We start from the raw sequence: 17162 nt of genomic DNA on the forward strand, positions 1-17162 counted from the left end.
CTCCCCGGGTACTATGTTGAGGAGTGGGTGAGGGACCATGGGCGGGGAGGTGAAGTGGCTATGGTCTATAAGAATAACATCTCCCTTACCAAGATCCCTGTTGAAGTGTCAGACCATATCAAATATGTGTACCTAGGTTTGGGGACCAGGGATAAACTGGGGCTTCTGTTGGTGTACCATCTGTTGGCTACATCTTCTGTTGGCTAGCCACTTACTTTTAAATTTATTTGTATTCCCATTTATTGCCTTTTATAATTTTTCCTGGGAGCCGGGCAGAATAAGCACAGCTGGTAACAGTCCCGAGACCACTTGGGATCAGCTCATAGTTGTCATGGCTGCTATGAACTCCTGAGCTGCTCTGGACAGATTGCTCCCAAAGTGAACATTGAATTCCACCACCACCACAAGCCTGGAGGACTCCAACACCAAGTCCGAGACCAAGTCTGTCAGCTCAGTTAGGGACTCAATCGGGCAGTGGGGCCTGAACAAACTCCAAGGACAGCAGCTACTTGGGGGACACACCACCTCAAAATAGGTCCTCTGGGTGGCACTTTACCAACACTATGCCAGCAAAATGTTTTTGCTGCCATCACTGTTACAAAATGGGCTTTGAGCATGGCTCTAAGCTTTGTTCAATTAGATTCATCCCAAGTTTTCCACCTCCACGAAAGGATTAACACTCATTATGTTTTCTATGACTGTAGTATGAATGCATCATAACAGAAATACTTTTAAATTTTGTTTTCTGTTTCCTCTTACCTTTGTTTTATTGTCGAAGCAAGTGAATCCCAAAGCAAAGTCTAAGGTGAAACATAAGCTTTCTCCTTGCCAGCTACACATATAGGTTTTCGCCTATAAAACAACAGAGATTTTTTTAAAAAAACATTACAAATAGTAAATTGTGTTTTTTGTATTGTTAAAATTTTCTAAGGGAATATAAATTAGAACATGGGATTATGAATAACATTAGCTCATGCTTAATCACACTAGAATAATAAACCTGTGTACACTTACTCAGCAGTAAATCCCACTGAAATGATTAAACCATGCTTCCAGGTAAAAGCGTGCAAAAAATGGGTGAGGTCAGGGACATAGGAAGCTGGCTTATGCTGAGTCAGACTGTTGGTCCATCTAGCTCTCCAAGGTTTCAGGCAGGAGGTTCTTCCAGTTCAACCTGGAAATAGGTATGTGCAACTACATCGGTGCAGCGCCCAAAATGGCAGCTGCCGCGCATGTGCAAATGGTCTCTGTGAGGCCCTAGATCATGCCAGGCCTCGCAGAGGCCATTTGCACATATGCAGTGCCTCCATTTTGGGCAACATGCCAAATTATGGAGGCCTGAAGGGTCTGAAATGGCTGGAGGGGGTGATTACGGAGGCCAGTGGGGGGAGGAGGAACCTCCACGGACACCCCCCCACACCCCCGCCACCCCAAGGAACTCTCCCAAAAGGGGAAAAGTTAAAAAAAAAAATCACTAAAAAAAAAAATATTGCAACCCCCCGGACTGAACCGGGCGGGGGGAGTTCAAGGGGGTGCCAGACCAAACTAGTCTGGTCAGGTTTGAGTCCGGTCCAGACTCAAACCGAACTGGGCCAGCCAGTTCTGTGCACATCCCTACCTGGAAATGTTAAGGACTGAACCTGGGACCTTCAGAATGCAAAGAAGATGCTCTACCAATGAGTTACAGCCCCATCCCCAATTTTGAACAATTACAATAAGATGGGAAAGTGGAAGGTCCTCATGTTACAGCTTTATAAAGTGAAATGGACTAAGTTGGCAAGTTCCGTTAAGACATTTGGCTTACTGGAAAAGACTGCTGGGGCATGATTTATTGGCGATACCAAGAAAGCAATTAGAACATAATCCATAGGATGTTCCAGACAGCCAGTTTAACATTTAAGCTTCAGCCACATTTAGTGCAATGTCAGCACGTTAGACCAGCCTGACCCTAGGCCACAGTTCCCATGTGTGCCAGTTGGGTGACCTATGTAAATGCAGAGTGTGTATGAAACACCATGTGGTGTCTTATATGCAAAGTCTAGCATCACTTTAGTAAGTGCATTTCTGTACAAATGCATTTCAGTATAACTCTATGTTCAAAGGGTTTCCTATTCTGTTTCCATTCTTTGAAGCTGCCAAACTATACTTTCTGTTTTGCAAAAGAGTCTGATACCAACACCCAAAGCCATTAAGCAATCTGACGGGCCTCTTAGGGGAATAAAGGTGGCCTGTCATATAAGGATTGAAATGTTTCAGATTGCTGCCTTAAGAGGGAGGATCATTTAGCTCCCTGAGCCCATATGAGCATTCTGCCACACATATTTTTTCACATGTCTGAACCTGATGAGTAAAATCTTCATTACTTGACAGGACGATATGATGATTCTACCCTAGAGAAGAATGTCCACCCTAAGGTAGTTTGGTCATCTACTTCGGCTCAGAGAATGGGAGAACTGTCCCCATCATATCTGATTAAATATGTGTGTACACACAAAGAGACAATGCTCCATACTCTCCACTGCATTTTGGGAAATGGCATTGGCTTCAGCTGGTGTAAATTCAGTTAAATTAGTGCTCAGTTTCAAGCAAGGATAATTTTGAGTGCAGCTTATTGAGCTGCACTTGCCTATTTTTCAGGGTTGGGTGTTTTTTTTTTTTACAAGAGACTCTTGAAGGGACTGGAGACAGATTGGACAGTCAACATAAAATGATAACATGCTGAGAAAATCAAGGTAAAGAAATGCAGACCCAGCAGGGGCAGGAGGAACAAAGAAGGAACAGTGGATGAAGCAGCTTTCCAAGCATAGACAACAGTAGTTTAGTTGCCCTGTCATATTTTTGGAAATGGAACAATGGAAAAGAAGAAAAAGATAAAAAGGGATGGATGGAAAACATAATGACTTGGACCAGACAACATAGCACAAGGAGCTGCAATGAGTAGAGAGGCCATGGCCCATGGGAGCAGACACATTCGTTGCTCATACAACTCCCTTTTGGATCCAACCTAACAGACCCACAAAAATCAGGCTCAGAAAACTGAAGGGATGATGGATAAAAGGCAATAAGGAGGAGGAATGCCATTTACTTCAGTGAATTTGCACAGAATAATTGCACAATATGCTCCATTGTGTCTGATTTAACAGCCGATTAAACATAAATCCTGGAAAGCAGAAGTAACCAGGAATCAAGAACTGCCACTGATATTGGTGAAGGAAGAAGGCAACTCAGTCCGCGCCCCCCCCGCCCCCAATTAGGATATGTTCTCTTCCCCAGCTCATCTCTGTTTTGCTAGAGGTAGATTGAGAGTCCACCTGGACAGGGACCTGTTTTCCCATTGTTTGTGAAGTGCCATGCACACAGTGAAGCTATTCCCATGATTGGGAGAAAACGGCCTAGGGAAGGCTAGCCCGATTTCTCCTGATTGTGAGAAGCAATGGGAGCCAAGTGGCTCCCGGTGGTGGCTTGGCAGCAAGCTCGGTTATGGAGCCTGCTGCTAAACCCACACTTCGGGCACAGGAACACACAAAACGTGGGTTAGACAATTGTGTCGCCGCGGTGCAGCTCTGCGCAGCAACAGCTGATGAATAGCCTCCCGACTGGGAGGCTACAACAAACCTCCTGGCATCGGGAGGCTTCCCCAAAGCACCACGCACTTACGCTGTGCCTTATGGGACTTCTGGGGTTTGGGAGGCCCCTGAACCCCATCACCCCAACCAGCTCCATGATGGAGCCCGTAATCATCTGGGCAGCTCATCCGGCCACCCAGGGACAATGGAACAATAGTCTGTGGGGAAAGTGGGTCAAACCTGCTCTCCCTGCTAACCCCCTTTAGGCTCTTCACACTGCTCGTGTGAAGAGCCTCAGTATGGTATTAAATGAATAAACCAATAACAAGATGCAATGGTATAAAAACAATTTTCCTGTTGCTTGATCAAGAGCAGCAGATTGTGTGATAATATTACAGTGCAATTATGCCCTAAACTGAGTCAAAGGCCAGAGCCTCAGAAATGACCTTGCCCACTACTATACAAATGACATCTCATACAAGTTGTGATGTGTTATAAAAAAGTATGCACAATTTTCTCAGTATTGAGATCCTGCTACCTTTTTGACAAGCAGAATCATTGTGGATACTGAGTAACCACCCAGCTCAAATATGATGTCATTTGCATGATGGTATATGAATTCCCTAGACTGAGGCCTCTTCTCCATCAGATGGGACTTTCTAATGAAATGGGGCTAAGAAGCCAAGCAGATAAAAATTGTCAGGTTGGTTCCAACGGGTTTCATGAGCTATATTCTTTGTGATGACAGTTGGATTGCTGCCCTTTTATCTCCCTGCCTTCCTTTAAACTTTCTCATTTTTTATCTAGCATCTTTCTGTTTCTTTTCTGCCTTGTTAAACCAGATGTCACTACAGTTTGAATGACAATTGGAGACTTAATTATGTAGCTTGGCTATCCTGTTCTGCCACTACAAATGTTAATTTTCTGCCATCTTTTAAAGACTGGATGAAAATGTTTAAGGCATATTGAAACTCTTTTTTTATGTTTAAACAAAACTATTTAAATTCTGTATTTTTGAGACTCCAAGATTAAATTCACTGAGCCTTCAAACTACACAAAGATTTTACAATTTTTATCACAACATGCAATTGATTCAACAGCTGACACTGATTTTGAGGAGTGATCAGTAAGTACTATATTAGTTCTAAATATATGCTATTTTAAAAGCTGTGAAATGTTGCATAACTGGCAAAAGAACAGATTTTCTCAGCCAATCATGTTAAACTGGTTTATGATACTGAAATGCTATAGAAGCAGTTGTCTGAATATTCAAATAGTATATATAGGATTTTGTTTTCACAATACAATACTAATTCAGAAAGGGTAAACTACATGCAGATCAGAGAGCTTCAAAGAAACCTCTTGTTTGAGGCTTATGTACTTTGTCCTTGAATAGACTTTCTGTCCTTGAAGCAATATACCATATAACTCTTTTTTTTTTTTGCTCTGCGCCTGCACTTAGTCTTTTCAGACCTGAGACACACTTGAACCCTAACCTGCAATGTGGCACTACTGTTGATCTTTAACTACAGATATCCATATTTTTCTATCTTAGAGTCTGTGATAGTTTCCCCTCTAGAGATCCTTACCAATTTTACCAACACTGACTGACTCCTATTAAGGGAAGTATGAGAATACCCTGTGCAGGCCTCTACTCCCACGTGAGTTCCAGCTGCCATCAATTACCCAGTGAGACTGTTTTCATGCACACCCTAACCCAGGCTAGGGAAGCTGGGATCGGGTCTAATACCAGTGGGGCAGTGCCGCCTAGCCTAGCTTTTAAAACTGACTCTTAGCTGGGGTTAAGGGCTCAGGTGAGCCGTTGACCCAGGCTCCAGGATCGTGTTTGCTGGGGCTACATTCAGTCTAGAGCACCCGTCTACTGGGGGAATCCCATAATACATTGTGCATGTTGTGTGGTGCACTGTGGGATATCCGGAGGCCAGGACATATCATCCGGCCTCTGGAGTTCAGTTCTGCATGCATCTGGGAGCACGGTTCATGCTCCCAGCAACAATCAAGCAGTCATCTGGGTGGAAGGTGAATTCAGCCAGCCTTCCCCTCTGACCACATGTCTTGTTTGTGTGAACAACCTCTGTGTATAGGCCAATAGGCCCTAGTGAAACCTTTGTCCAGAATGTGGTATAGGCGCTGAATGTAAAAGAACCAATCAGGAGACTGTGTAAAGTTCTGTTATTTATTTCAAATAGAATCTGATTGGATAAAATATTGAATTACTTACATTAAATATTATTCAAAGATACAGTAGGACTGATGTTGGTATTTATGGTTATAACTGTCAATCATGGTTTAACTGAATGCCCTAGCAATCCTGCCAATTTCAGATCCATCACAAGGGCAATTTACAACTGGTAGATAAATTGGTATTCTGTGCCTTTAAGAACATGAGCCATTGTGTTGACTTTGCCCACTGCTCTGGAACCTTCAGTTCTCAGAGCTCCAAGGCAGGCTCTAGCTTCTCTAGTGCTAAAGGCCTCTGGTTTCTGCAGTCCCTGAAGACCCAGGAAATGTTCACTCTGGACCATTTCCATACCAACCTTCCCTGAACACAAGCGAAGGAGTGTGTCCGCCTGCAGGTCTTCCTGGATGCATGCTCAGGCTACTAGCATTTCATCTTCCCAGGAAATAATGTTCCTTGTCCAATAATGTTGCTCTTGCCTTTGCTTGACCTAGCCCATCCATCTCCTGAAGAAAGTTGACTTCTTCTCAGGTTTTTCTTCCTGTGTCTCATGGCGAGACTCAACAATCTCTACCACTTGTGTTGTCCATTATATATTCTCAGATCTCTAGCTGGACTTTAAGCTGATCTATGCCATCTGCCTGTTCACTCTTCAGACTAGTGGCTTTCAACTTAAATCAAATCCCACAGGATTTTGACCTACCGGCCAATCTTTTTTTTTTTTTTTTAAGTAAATTTGTGTTCCTCTGGACTATAATGATAATAGATCAGCCTGTGATCTGTTTAGACCCAGCACACACCAATTGTCAGTGATGGCCATGCCTTCTCCTCCTTAGTAACCACTTTCCTGCATAGCAACACCCTTTACCCTGGCCTACTGTTAGAGGCTGCTTCTATGTCAAGTGTTCAAATACACTGTAACACATCTCAGTTCATTCTGATGCTAAACCTCAATCTATGTTCTTAGAGAAATAAACAGTACATTTTTAACAACGCTTATTTTTAAACAATGCCTTTCTTCACAGGGCCATGATCTTTGCCATTTTAAATTTAGCAAACAGTATCCATTGGCGAGCAATTTGGTTAGAATAATGGGACTGGGAAAGGATTAATCCTTTCCTGAAGTGCTGTTTTCCCTATATAAAAACTGAAACTACTATTTATTCTGTTGCAGAAGGATTAAATTATGTTGTATATCTGTATCTGTTAGAATGATAGAGATACCAGGGGATAAAGGTCATCATTAAATCTAGAGTAGAATGTAAGTAAAGTTGTGCCGTCGAGTCGGTGTCGACTCCAGGTGACCAAAGAGCCCTGTGGTTTTCTTTGCTAGACTATAGGAGGGGTTTACCATTGCCATCTCCCGTGCAGTATGAGATGATGCCTTTCAGCATCTTCCTATATTGCTGCTAGTGTACTGAAAGGTTTTTCTTCTTCTTTTAAGCAAATGGCTTTAGATGACTCATGCTAAGTGAGCCAAGCCAAGCAACTTTAGTCCAAGGTCATTAGCAAATATACCCTGGGGACAAATTCAAATACTTGAAATACAGCAATCAGTCAGACTGTGAGCATAGCTACTTCATCACCTTTATCATCAGTGTACCTTTATTGTAGTTTATATTGATGCATGAAGGTCAAAAAGCTACAGTTTCCCTAAGGATGCTTACAAAATTCTCTTCCTTTGACTTTCTCGCTAGACTTTGTAGTTCTGAATTATTTGCTTCTGGTCACAGAGTGTTATCCATGTGTTAGCTATTCACCATTGAGTCAGAATGGATTTCTGGACTTATAAAATTGTGGCACATGGACAGTATGCTCTTGCCACTGCTTGCAGTTTCAGTTTTTTTGTCTTCTCTTTAAGTCATGAGAGTAAATATGTGCACTGAGATTCACTATACTTTTTTTTTAAAAGAATATCTTTGTGTGCATTAGCACCTCAGAGTGTGCACTTCCATTTTCCATTATGTTTTGAAATTTTGCAATATGAGTATCTGCACGTGAAACATGCAGATTTTTAAATACTACATGATATCATCAAAACGTTTACATCTTGTGGCTCTTAGGCCATAACAGCTTGCAAGATTCTGCTTCTGGAAGTACTTCTGCTACAACCGTTGCCTGAAAGAATATCTAACTCCAATAATATGTAGTCAATATGGATCCTGTATTATCACTCCACAGAGCGACACCCTGATCTAATTCTAACCAATGGTAAATATTACTCCAAAGTATTTTTTTTATTATTATATTCACTGACTAGTTTAGTGGTTGGGGGTGCTAACTTGAATCTACATCCTATCTGCATCATACAGTTTTGCTGGGGATGCTTTTTGGTGTGCTTGGGAATGCACATGCTATCACTATAATCTTATGTGCTTTTTAAGGGTATTTTATTTTTTGATTGTTAACCCTATAACAATATAAAATATTGTTAACTTTGCAGCCATTATAAAAAGGATCTCATGGTAGTTCACAACATATGTATTAAAAACAACCATAAATCCATAAAAATTAAACCTTTAACATATAACTGATAGAAGATACAACCACAGATTCAGCACCCTTTCAAGATCAAAGGTCTGAATAAACAGCCAGTGATGGAAGCCAAAGAGTAGATGTCCATTGGAAGAGCTTGGGAGCAATAACTGAGAAAGCCCTGTCCTACATCCATGACACTCATGTCTCTCTCAGTGGTGGAACACAGAGCAGAGCCCCCTCTGATGAGCTGACGGTCTTTCAGATATTCAACAGCCCAAACCATTAAGGGCTTTAAAGGTTTTAACCAGCTCCAGAAAAATGCATGTATTCGTTTATTGAATTTAAATCCCACCTTTCAACTGAATGATCCCAAAGATGGCTTGCAATGGATTGAATAGTAATAATTTAGAACATCTGGAACAATCTGAAAATTGCACAGCTTTAATATGGAGCATCACTTGTGCATAATTGGATTACTTGGACTATGCATAATCTTGCAATATGTATAACTGGATAAGTTAGAAAGAAAGTGGGTGAGCAGGGGCTTCTGCCCTGCCACAGTCCGTATACAAATCAGCCGCTATCTGCAGCTGCTAACTGCCCTGGAAACAAACTCCCATTGTTGCTAAAAGGAGTTTCCCCCACTCCAGGGCAAAGAGCAGCTGTGGAAGTGGGGGAGTGGTTGCAGTTGGGTAAGGGCCATGGTTGGGGTGGAATGTTAACCCTCTTCCCTCCATGTCATGGTTCTAATCCAGCTGAATAAAAAAGCATGCTAGCCCCAATGAAAGGCATCCCTTCACATTCTCCCAGCAGCTGTCACACCTTTGAAGGTCAGGGCCCTACTGTGGGAAACCATTAGAAAGTATTCTGTACTTTCAGAGTCCAATTCTTTCTGACTTCCTTCATTTCAGATGTTACCTAGAGAGCTATTGCTTCCGTCTTTTGATCCAAAGCCTTGTTTCAGATTTCTATATACCTGTTAAAAGCAGCTTTTCAACTATGCCTGCTTGATCACAGGGTAAATCAATTTTAAACTCAGCTTCATTGATATTTATTCATGTTGATTTCATGCATCTTGCTAAAATTAACACACTGCAAAGACCTATCCTTTATGCCTGTTTCAATTTTCCTCTGAAATGCTAATGAGTAGGAGCAGTAATACAACACAACACCAAACATTGCTAGTCAAAATGGAACATGAATATGGAGCACTGAAATTGCATTTTTGTCCACTGTAAGGTAGGAACAGTAAGCAGTAGAATTATATATTGAGATGTGGTGGCGGTGGGTGGGGGGGATATTTTACTAACTCTTGTTAGCAGGAGATATTACTAGCAGAAATGTTGAATGTATTTTAACAGGAAAGCCAGATAATTAATAATCACAATGAAGAAACATACTAATTGTGTTACAAAGGTAGAAATATTTAATATTACGGTTATAGATTGTTGGAGACGGGGAGACATCATTGTCATTTGTTTCACTGGCCCACAGGTTGTGCAGCCATCTGCTGCTGTAAGGGAACTGCATCCCTACACAGCAAAGTTGCTCCAAGCTCAGCTGATATCTTGTCAAGCAGCAGAACATGAGTAGAGGGAGGACGGAGCAAGTTTTGCTGACTCCTCCGACCTCCATTAGTAATTTTTACAAGAAAATGTCGCTGTGTGACCCTCAGGGACATATTTCTGGATGGCAAAGAGCACAAACAAAGGCAGGGGACTTCAGCTCTCCCCTCACCCTGTGTCTGTTCTGTTGTTCAACAAGACGGCACTGTGCTTGGAGCAGCCTCGCCTAAGGCAGCGGGTGGCTGTATAACATGTGGGTCATTCTTTTTAGAACTGATGACAACTTCAAATAAACTTTGTTTACCCCTCCTCCCCAAAGTTTAATAATTCCGCAGACAGATGTGTAATTAATCCACGTGGCTCTTAAGACTGGGGGTTTCTAAAATTAGATTTGGAGGATTGGATTGAACAGCATAACATAAAATGACCAAGAAAACTGGAAGTGTAATAAGTTCCTATACATAATGAAAGCAATCTAAGCCTTAATTGTGTAATTAAAGTTGTTCTTCTGGTAACAAACAGATAATTATCTTTTAATGACCTCATAAATCTAGCCTAATTTAACTGCTATTAATATCTCACTTGAATGTATAGCATCCGTTATGAATAGTTCTTATTTTGTTTTGCTTTCCTAGGGAGATGATTGAATCCCCCCCCCTTTTAAAAGTATAATATCATTTCAGTTACTGCTCAGATTTAACATTTGCTACAATTATGTGCTTAAGATAAGATGCATCTGCTATGAACCACAATGTCAGTGGATGACATGTTCTGCAGCATAACATGGGTGGCTCTGAGCTGCCTGCCCTGCTGCAGGCATCTAAGGAACAACTGGTGGTCTTGTGCTTTTGTTAAAGAGCGCAAATACTTAATGTTGTTCACCTGCACTATGGGAGGTTCTGTTTCCAGTAGTATCCTCAGAGTGTGGGTGCACTTCTTGAAGTAGCTGTGCTGCTCTTGTGCAAAAACTCAAGACTGTCAGCAGTTCCTTAGATGCCAGAAGCGTAGGCGGCTCAGAACCACTTGCGTTATGCTGAAGAATGTGGAGGCCAGTAGATGTGGAATTTATTACTACAAGATGGAGTAGTGGCGATTAACTTACAGAGCTTTAATATAAATGATTAAACAAATTTGTGGATGTTACTGTGTCAATAATAGGATGATATCCTAATAGGAAATCGTAGCTATCAAGCAGTGACAACCTTGCATGGAACAGAGGCACCATACCTATGATGACTATTACACTTTATGAGCTTTCCAGAGAAATCTGGCTACTCAGCACTGGCAGCAAATGGAACTCAATAACCTTTCAGTCTCATCTGGCAAGGCAATTCATATGTTCTTATACAGTGGCAGAATAATGCTGAACATTTGTATGGCACTTACAAGTATCCAAAGCAGAGGTGTAGCAAGCTTCCTAGGAGCCAGGGGGGAAAGTGCAGGCAGGGGGCCTCCATCAGGTGCGCTTCGCCCAAGCCACGCCCCTCCACCTGAAGTCAGATGCAAGGGGGCGGGGCAATTAGCAAAGTGTGATGACCCCCATTCAGTTAGCGGCCAGCACCAAGCCCAGCAGGGCACGTCTCTCTTGGCCGCCGCCTTGACCCCCACCTGTTGGGGCAGCCGGCATGAGCAAGCTTGCTCCCTCCCTGGCCTGCCTGCCGTATGTGTGCCTTCATCCGCTGTGGGGATGAGGGGAAGAAGCAAGACAGCTGCTCTTAGGGACAGAAGCCTGCTTAGCTAAGGGGACAAGTCATGCTTGCTACCACAAGACCAGCTCTCCTCTCTGCTTTGGTAATCTGGAATAAAGTGCTCTGCATGCACTTTATCATCTGCTTTCCATCTGTATGATGCTTATAGTCAGATGTCAGAACAGCCTGTTTAGGGGCTACAAGAAGTACCCCACTCTGTACTTTGGATCTGCAGGGTTGAGGACTCCATCTTAGTTGGGACTCATGGGAGCGTGACTTCCCTTCCACCGCCTGTAGATAGAAAACCCTTCGGTCACTTGGTGCAAGCAATTTGGGGGAGCAATCCCCAGGTCAAAAGTGAAAACGTGCAGCTAGATGGCACTCCTCCTAGCTCCTTTTTGTATACATACACAAAAGAGGTTGCTTGGCTGAAGCAGATGCGAGTTAAAATATTTATTTCCTAAGGACACTTTACCTTTAAGGAATAGTTAACTCTTCCACTGCTGGCATTAGCAGCACTAATTGCCTCTACAGAACACAGATTAAGCTGTCTCACCCCCAGCCTACAATCACCAGTGCTAATGGGCTGACATAGGTTGGCAGGATCAGATCTCTAAAGAAATTCTTATCTTGCACCTGGAGAATCTTCCTAGTGGACAGATGAAATTCAAGTCCCTTCATTCAACCTTAGCCCATACAGTTCATTCAAACCATTACAGCCACTGTGCCCTAGAACACACCCACCCACCTACCCAGGATGGAATAGGACAACATGTATGGGCCCCCTTTTGTCCCCCACAGATGTCACCCTCATCAGCAAAGAGGTATGGTTCGCGTATGGCCCAAGGGCAGGTCTCTGCCTATTTGTATCACAAACCCCATCAAGCCATGTGCAGTTCTCCTAGAACCACCACCCGCCTGACATTGGCTATTCCACCTTGGCATTGGCTATTCCATCTGCCCGTGCGTTGGACTTTGTGCCCATTCAGCTTCCAGTTTGGATCTGTATCCAGGTCCAAACTGTGCAGCATGCTTGGTGGCAAAAGGGAACTGGTATTTTGAGATCAGACCACCTGTAGACTTTTTCTGGCTTCCTGGCTCGCGAGTGGCACACTTGCCTCTGCACCCCATGTTCCTGCCTGGTCTTTTGGAAGAGGTCCCTTAGCACCTGCTGAGCATCAAGGGTGACAGACACCCCACCTGAAGGATCCAGGTATACTAACTGCCTATATTCCAAACCCTCTTGTTCTTTGATCTCTTTAAAGTCTAAAGCTGACCTTTTCCCTGACCAGCCTTGTTTTAATTCAGAATTCAAGATAAAATGCCTCTTTGTGAGATTAGTTTTATTAGATTAGTTGTGAGATTAGTTAAATTAGTCTTATTAGTTAATATCATATTGCTTATCCTGATTAATCAGTCTTTTTGCATTCCTGTACCCTTATTACCTTTAATAAATCTGATTGCATTTTTGTATCCCAATCTCTGTCATTATTTGCAGACCAAAGCTTTGCACAATTGAACACTGTAATGAACTGCGCCCTCTAGATTTGCTGATTCCCCACATTAGCCCAAAATGTTAGGAGTGCACAACCAATTCTGTTTCATTAATGCAGAATTATACTCCACTCCTCTTAAATTGCGTCGGACATGTTATAGGCATGACCTTGTTTTCATTGGTGAAGTATTGGAGGGTATACATTATCTTTTTGCTCCTGCTGCAAACCCAGTCCAGATCACCCTCATGGGAACTATGTGCATTTAAAAATAAAGACAGGCAGGCTCCAACTATGAGATCTGTGTCATGTCGTTTGCCTCATAAACAGCAACAAAAGCTTAGCTCTTGTACAGTATTCCGGCTAGGATATCTCTTGGTCATTGGATACCTTCAGAGAACTTCATTCTGCAAAGATCCCTCTTGTCCTGTCAGAAAGCACACTGTAAAAGTTACTGTATAATGGGAAGATATGATGTGGTTAAGTTCCAACTATGCATCTGACTTGCATGAAATATAGTGACAGAAGTCGAAATCTTTATTATACTGTATGCTTTTTAATCAACATTTATATTGTTTATATTTAGATGCAGCATACATATCAAGCTAGATATACACACGCCCACTATTTAATAATCTTTGTTGAAAGTTATTGAGGCTATTCACACACATGTGCAAAAACGGGCTAAGGAAGCCCAGTCCAGTTTTGCACGTCCATGTGAACTGCCAGAATCAGGCCAATTCTGGCGGCTACATGGCGGCAAACCCGCCTTTTTAGCCACCCCTTAAAACGAGGTTAAGGGAGTGATCACTTCCTTAACCTCATTTTTTTGCTCATGTGTCAGCCACAGCTGCTTGCAGTCGCAGCTGGAACACGAGGGGAGGGGTGTGTGATTCCCATAATGCACCGTGCACTCATGTGATACATTATCGGAGCTCTGGGGGCCAGGGTGATGTGTGGGAGCGCATCCTGGTACCTCAGCCCTTGGAGCTGCTATGTGAGTGGCTGGTCGAGTGGGTGGGCAATCGGCACACCCAGGGAAGCGAGGATGATTGTCTGCAGGGAGAGTATATGTAACCCACTCTCCCCACAGACCACCGTGGAGCCCTTCTCAAGGATCATGAGGAGAAGCTCCTTATGTCATATATTTGCACTGCTCACTGAAGGATACTCATTGATTGACAGTTTGCTTCTGGGCCAGCAAAGCGCTGGTTCTGAATTTCAAAGCCTTTGGGATTGGGGTATCCATTGAATCAAATTTGCCCGTATCTATCTACCTCTCTATCTATCACATTCCCTAATGCTATGTGCATAGTGGGGGGTGATTTTAACGCAAGGATGGGATCCACTGATGAAAATCTCTACTCTCTCCATCAATTTATTCCTCTAGAAAGAGACTTGCCAGACCCGCTTTTTCCAAGGCATTCCAAAGATTTGGGTTGCAACCTAGCTGGTTCTCTGTTAGCATGTACAAAGTTTGCTTTGGATTTGTTTGTACTAAATGGTTCTGTGCGGGATGACTCGGAGGGTGAATTTACGTGCTGGCTAGGATATGGAGCTAGCATTTTAGATTATGTATATGTTTCAAGGCCTGTCCTAGAGTATCTGATTTATTTCAGAATAGTGGGACATGTTGAGAGTGATCATTTACCATTAACTTTTGCTTTAGGGTTGCTGGTAGAAAAGAAACTCAGTGAAATGCTCTCATCCTTCTTTACCCTGGAAGCCTAGGTATATTAGAGTTAGATGGTCCCCGGCTTTAAGTGATCAAGTCAGGGCTCTTTTAGTTTCAGAGCCGATCTTCTCACTGCACCTTTCTATTTTAGAAGCGCCTTTGGGTTCAGACATGCTAGTCCCATTTTGCTCCATTATTCAGGAGATACAGGGTCATTTGGAGAGGGCTCCTAAAAGAGGTAAACCTAAGAGGCATACCCACCGTAGCTGGTTTGATAACGATTGCATCCAAGTAAAGAATACATTAGTTGCTAAGTTCAATTTATTTAGGGCTTCTCCAAATGATGACTTGGCTAGAGAAGTAAAGCCAGTATAAATGGCTAATTGGGGGGGGGGGAAGCAAGTGGCAGTGAAGGAATCCTGGGATCAACTTCTTGCAGCAGCCAAATCAAAAGATGCTAAATTGTTCTGGAAAATAGTATCAGGCAGTCTTAAAGGGTCCTCTGGTAGTATGAATGGTCATATCTCTCCCGATGCTTGGACAGCACATTTTGGGGTGCTGTCTGATTACCATGTGGATTGTCTACTCCCATGGCCGCCAGTCTCTGCGCATGAGGTCACTAAGTTGATATCTCAGTTACCATCTGGTAAAGCCCCCAGTAAGGATATGATCATGGGGGAACTTCTTAAAGCTGATATTGACTGGTGGGCCCCTATCCTAGCTAAGCTTCTCACTTACATTAATGGGGTGGGTCGTATTCCTGAGAACTGGCTAACGGCCATCATTACACCGATCTATAAGGGAGGTCAGCATTGTAACCCCTCTAATTACTGTCCAATAAGTTTATTATGTATAGTTAGCAAACTTTACGCGAGGCACTTGTGCCACAAACCTATCACCTGGGTTGAAGAGAATTCCATCCTTAGAGAAGGACAGGCAGGCTATCGCTCTGGCTGGTCAACTACAGATCAAGCCTTGGTCCTCTCCCATTTGACAGAGAAATACTCTAGTAAAAACTCTTCGTTATATGTGGCCTTCATTGACTTCAGGGCAGCATTTGACTCAATTTCTAGGATGCGTCTTTGGAACAAACTAGCTAGGTCCTCCACTGATTCTTGCCTTCTTTTTTTAATCCGTACTCTTTATGAAAACACGTCACTGATGGTAAAGTATGACAGCAAAGGTCGTCTATCGGACCCTGTCCCAGTTCAGAAAGGGGTTAGACAGGGCTGTATTTTGGCTCCATTCCTGTTTAATTTTTATAGCACTTACATTTATATACCGCTCTATAGCTGGAAGCTCTCTAAGCGGTTTACAATGATTTAGCAGATTGCCCCCCAACATTCTGGGTACTCATTTTACCGACCTCGGAAGGATGGAAGGCTGAGTCAACCTTGAGCCCCTTGGTCAGGATTGAACTTGCAACCTTCTGGTTACAGGGCGGCAGTTTTACCACTGCGCCACCAGGGGCTCATATTATATTAATTATATATAATAATATAATTATATTAATTATTATATTAATTATATATTAATATATAATTATATTAATTATTATATATTATATTAATTATATTAATTATTTAATCCCCCTCTTACATGACCCTGTTTTTCATCAGCCCAAGCTAGCTTGATGGCATGCGGAGAACTCTGAGAACTCTTGCACAATTTTCTGCTGAGGAATTCCTGGCCATTAATACTCACAAAACCAAGGTGATGGTGTTTGGTAAGAGATCAAAAAAGCATTGCTGGTCTATAAATGGTAATAGCGTTCAGCAAGTTAAAACATATACATATCTTGGCCTTGTGCTCCATGAGCACCTCTCATGGAGACCCCACTGTGACTATTCAGCCACTAAGGCTCAACATACAGTCATAGCTGTATTATTATTTTTTTTACACCAAAGGGGCCTATTCCATTCCTGCTGCGCAGAAGGTTTACCAAGCTAAAATTCCAGCCCAGCTGCTCTATGGAATACAGATTTTTTTGACAGGAAATCTACAGTCACTTGAACGGGTTCAAATGAGATTTCTACGAGGTAAAATATCTAATTATCTATCTATCTATCTATCTATCTATCTATCTATCTATCTATCTATCTATCACATTTGTACACCACCCCAAATTTTCTAATATGTAATAAATATCTAATATCTATCTATCTATCTATCTATCTAGCTAGCTAGCTAGCTAGCTATCTAGCGATCACATTTGTACACCACCCCAAATTTTCATCTCTGGGTGGTTAACAATAGCATAAAACAAGTTAAAATATATACAAAAACTTAAAACATTTAACAATTTAAAAATCATCCACAAATTAAAACCTTAAAATTTTAAAGAACTTAAAAAGCTTGGGTAAAGAGGTGGGTTTTCGAATGCTTTCTAAAAATTGTCAGATGGGGAGGACTGTATCTCAGTAGGGAGTGCATTTCACAGTCTCGGGGCAGCAACCGAGAAAGCCTGTCCCCGTGTGGCCACCAGCCGAGCTGGTGA

The 17162-nt window shown here is 42.5% G+C and overlaps 1 protein-coding gene across 8 annotated transcripts in view; it reads right to left on the minus strand.

Moving 5' to 3' along the window:
• SNTG2 (syntrophin gamma 2) overlaps positions 1-17162 on the minus strand; it is a 489442-nt gene that overhangs the window by 12583 nt on the left and 459697 nt on the right. For all 8 annotated transcript variants that reach the window (XM_053286035.1, XM_053286038.1, XM_053286042.1 and 5 more), the window contains one exon: positions 760-852. In XM_053286035.1, the coding sequence (XP_053142010.1) occupies positions 760-852 (93 nt within the window). The remainder of the gene's footprint in view (positions 1-759; positions 853-17162) is intronic.

The sequence above is a fragment of the Hemicordylus capensis genome, chromosome 1, assembly GCF_027244095.1.
Source record: "Hemicordylus capensis ecotype Gifberg chromosome 1, rHemCap1.1.pri, whole genome shotgun sequence".
NCBI lineage: Eukaryota > Metazoa > Chordata > Lepidosauria > Squamata > Cordylidae > Hemicordylus > Hemicordylus capensis.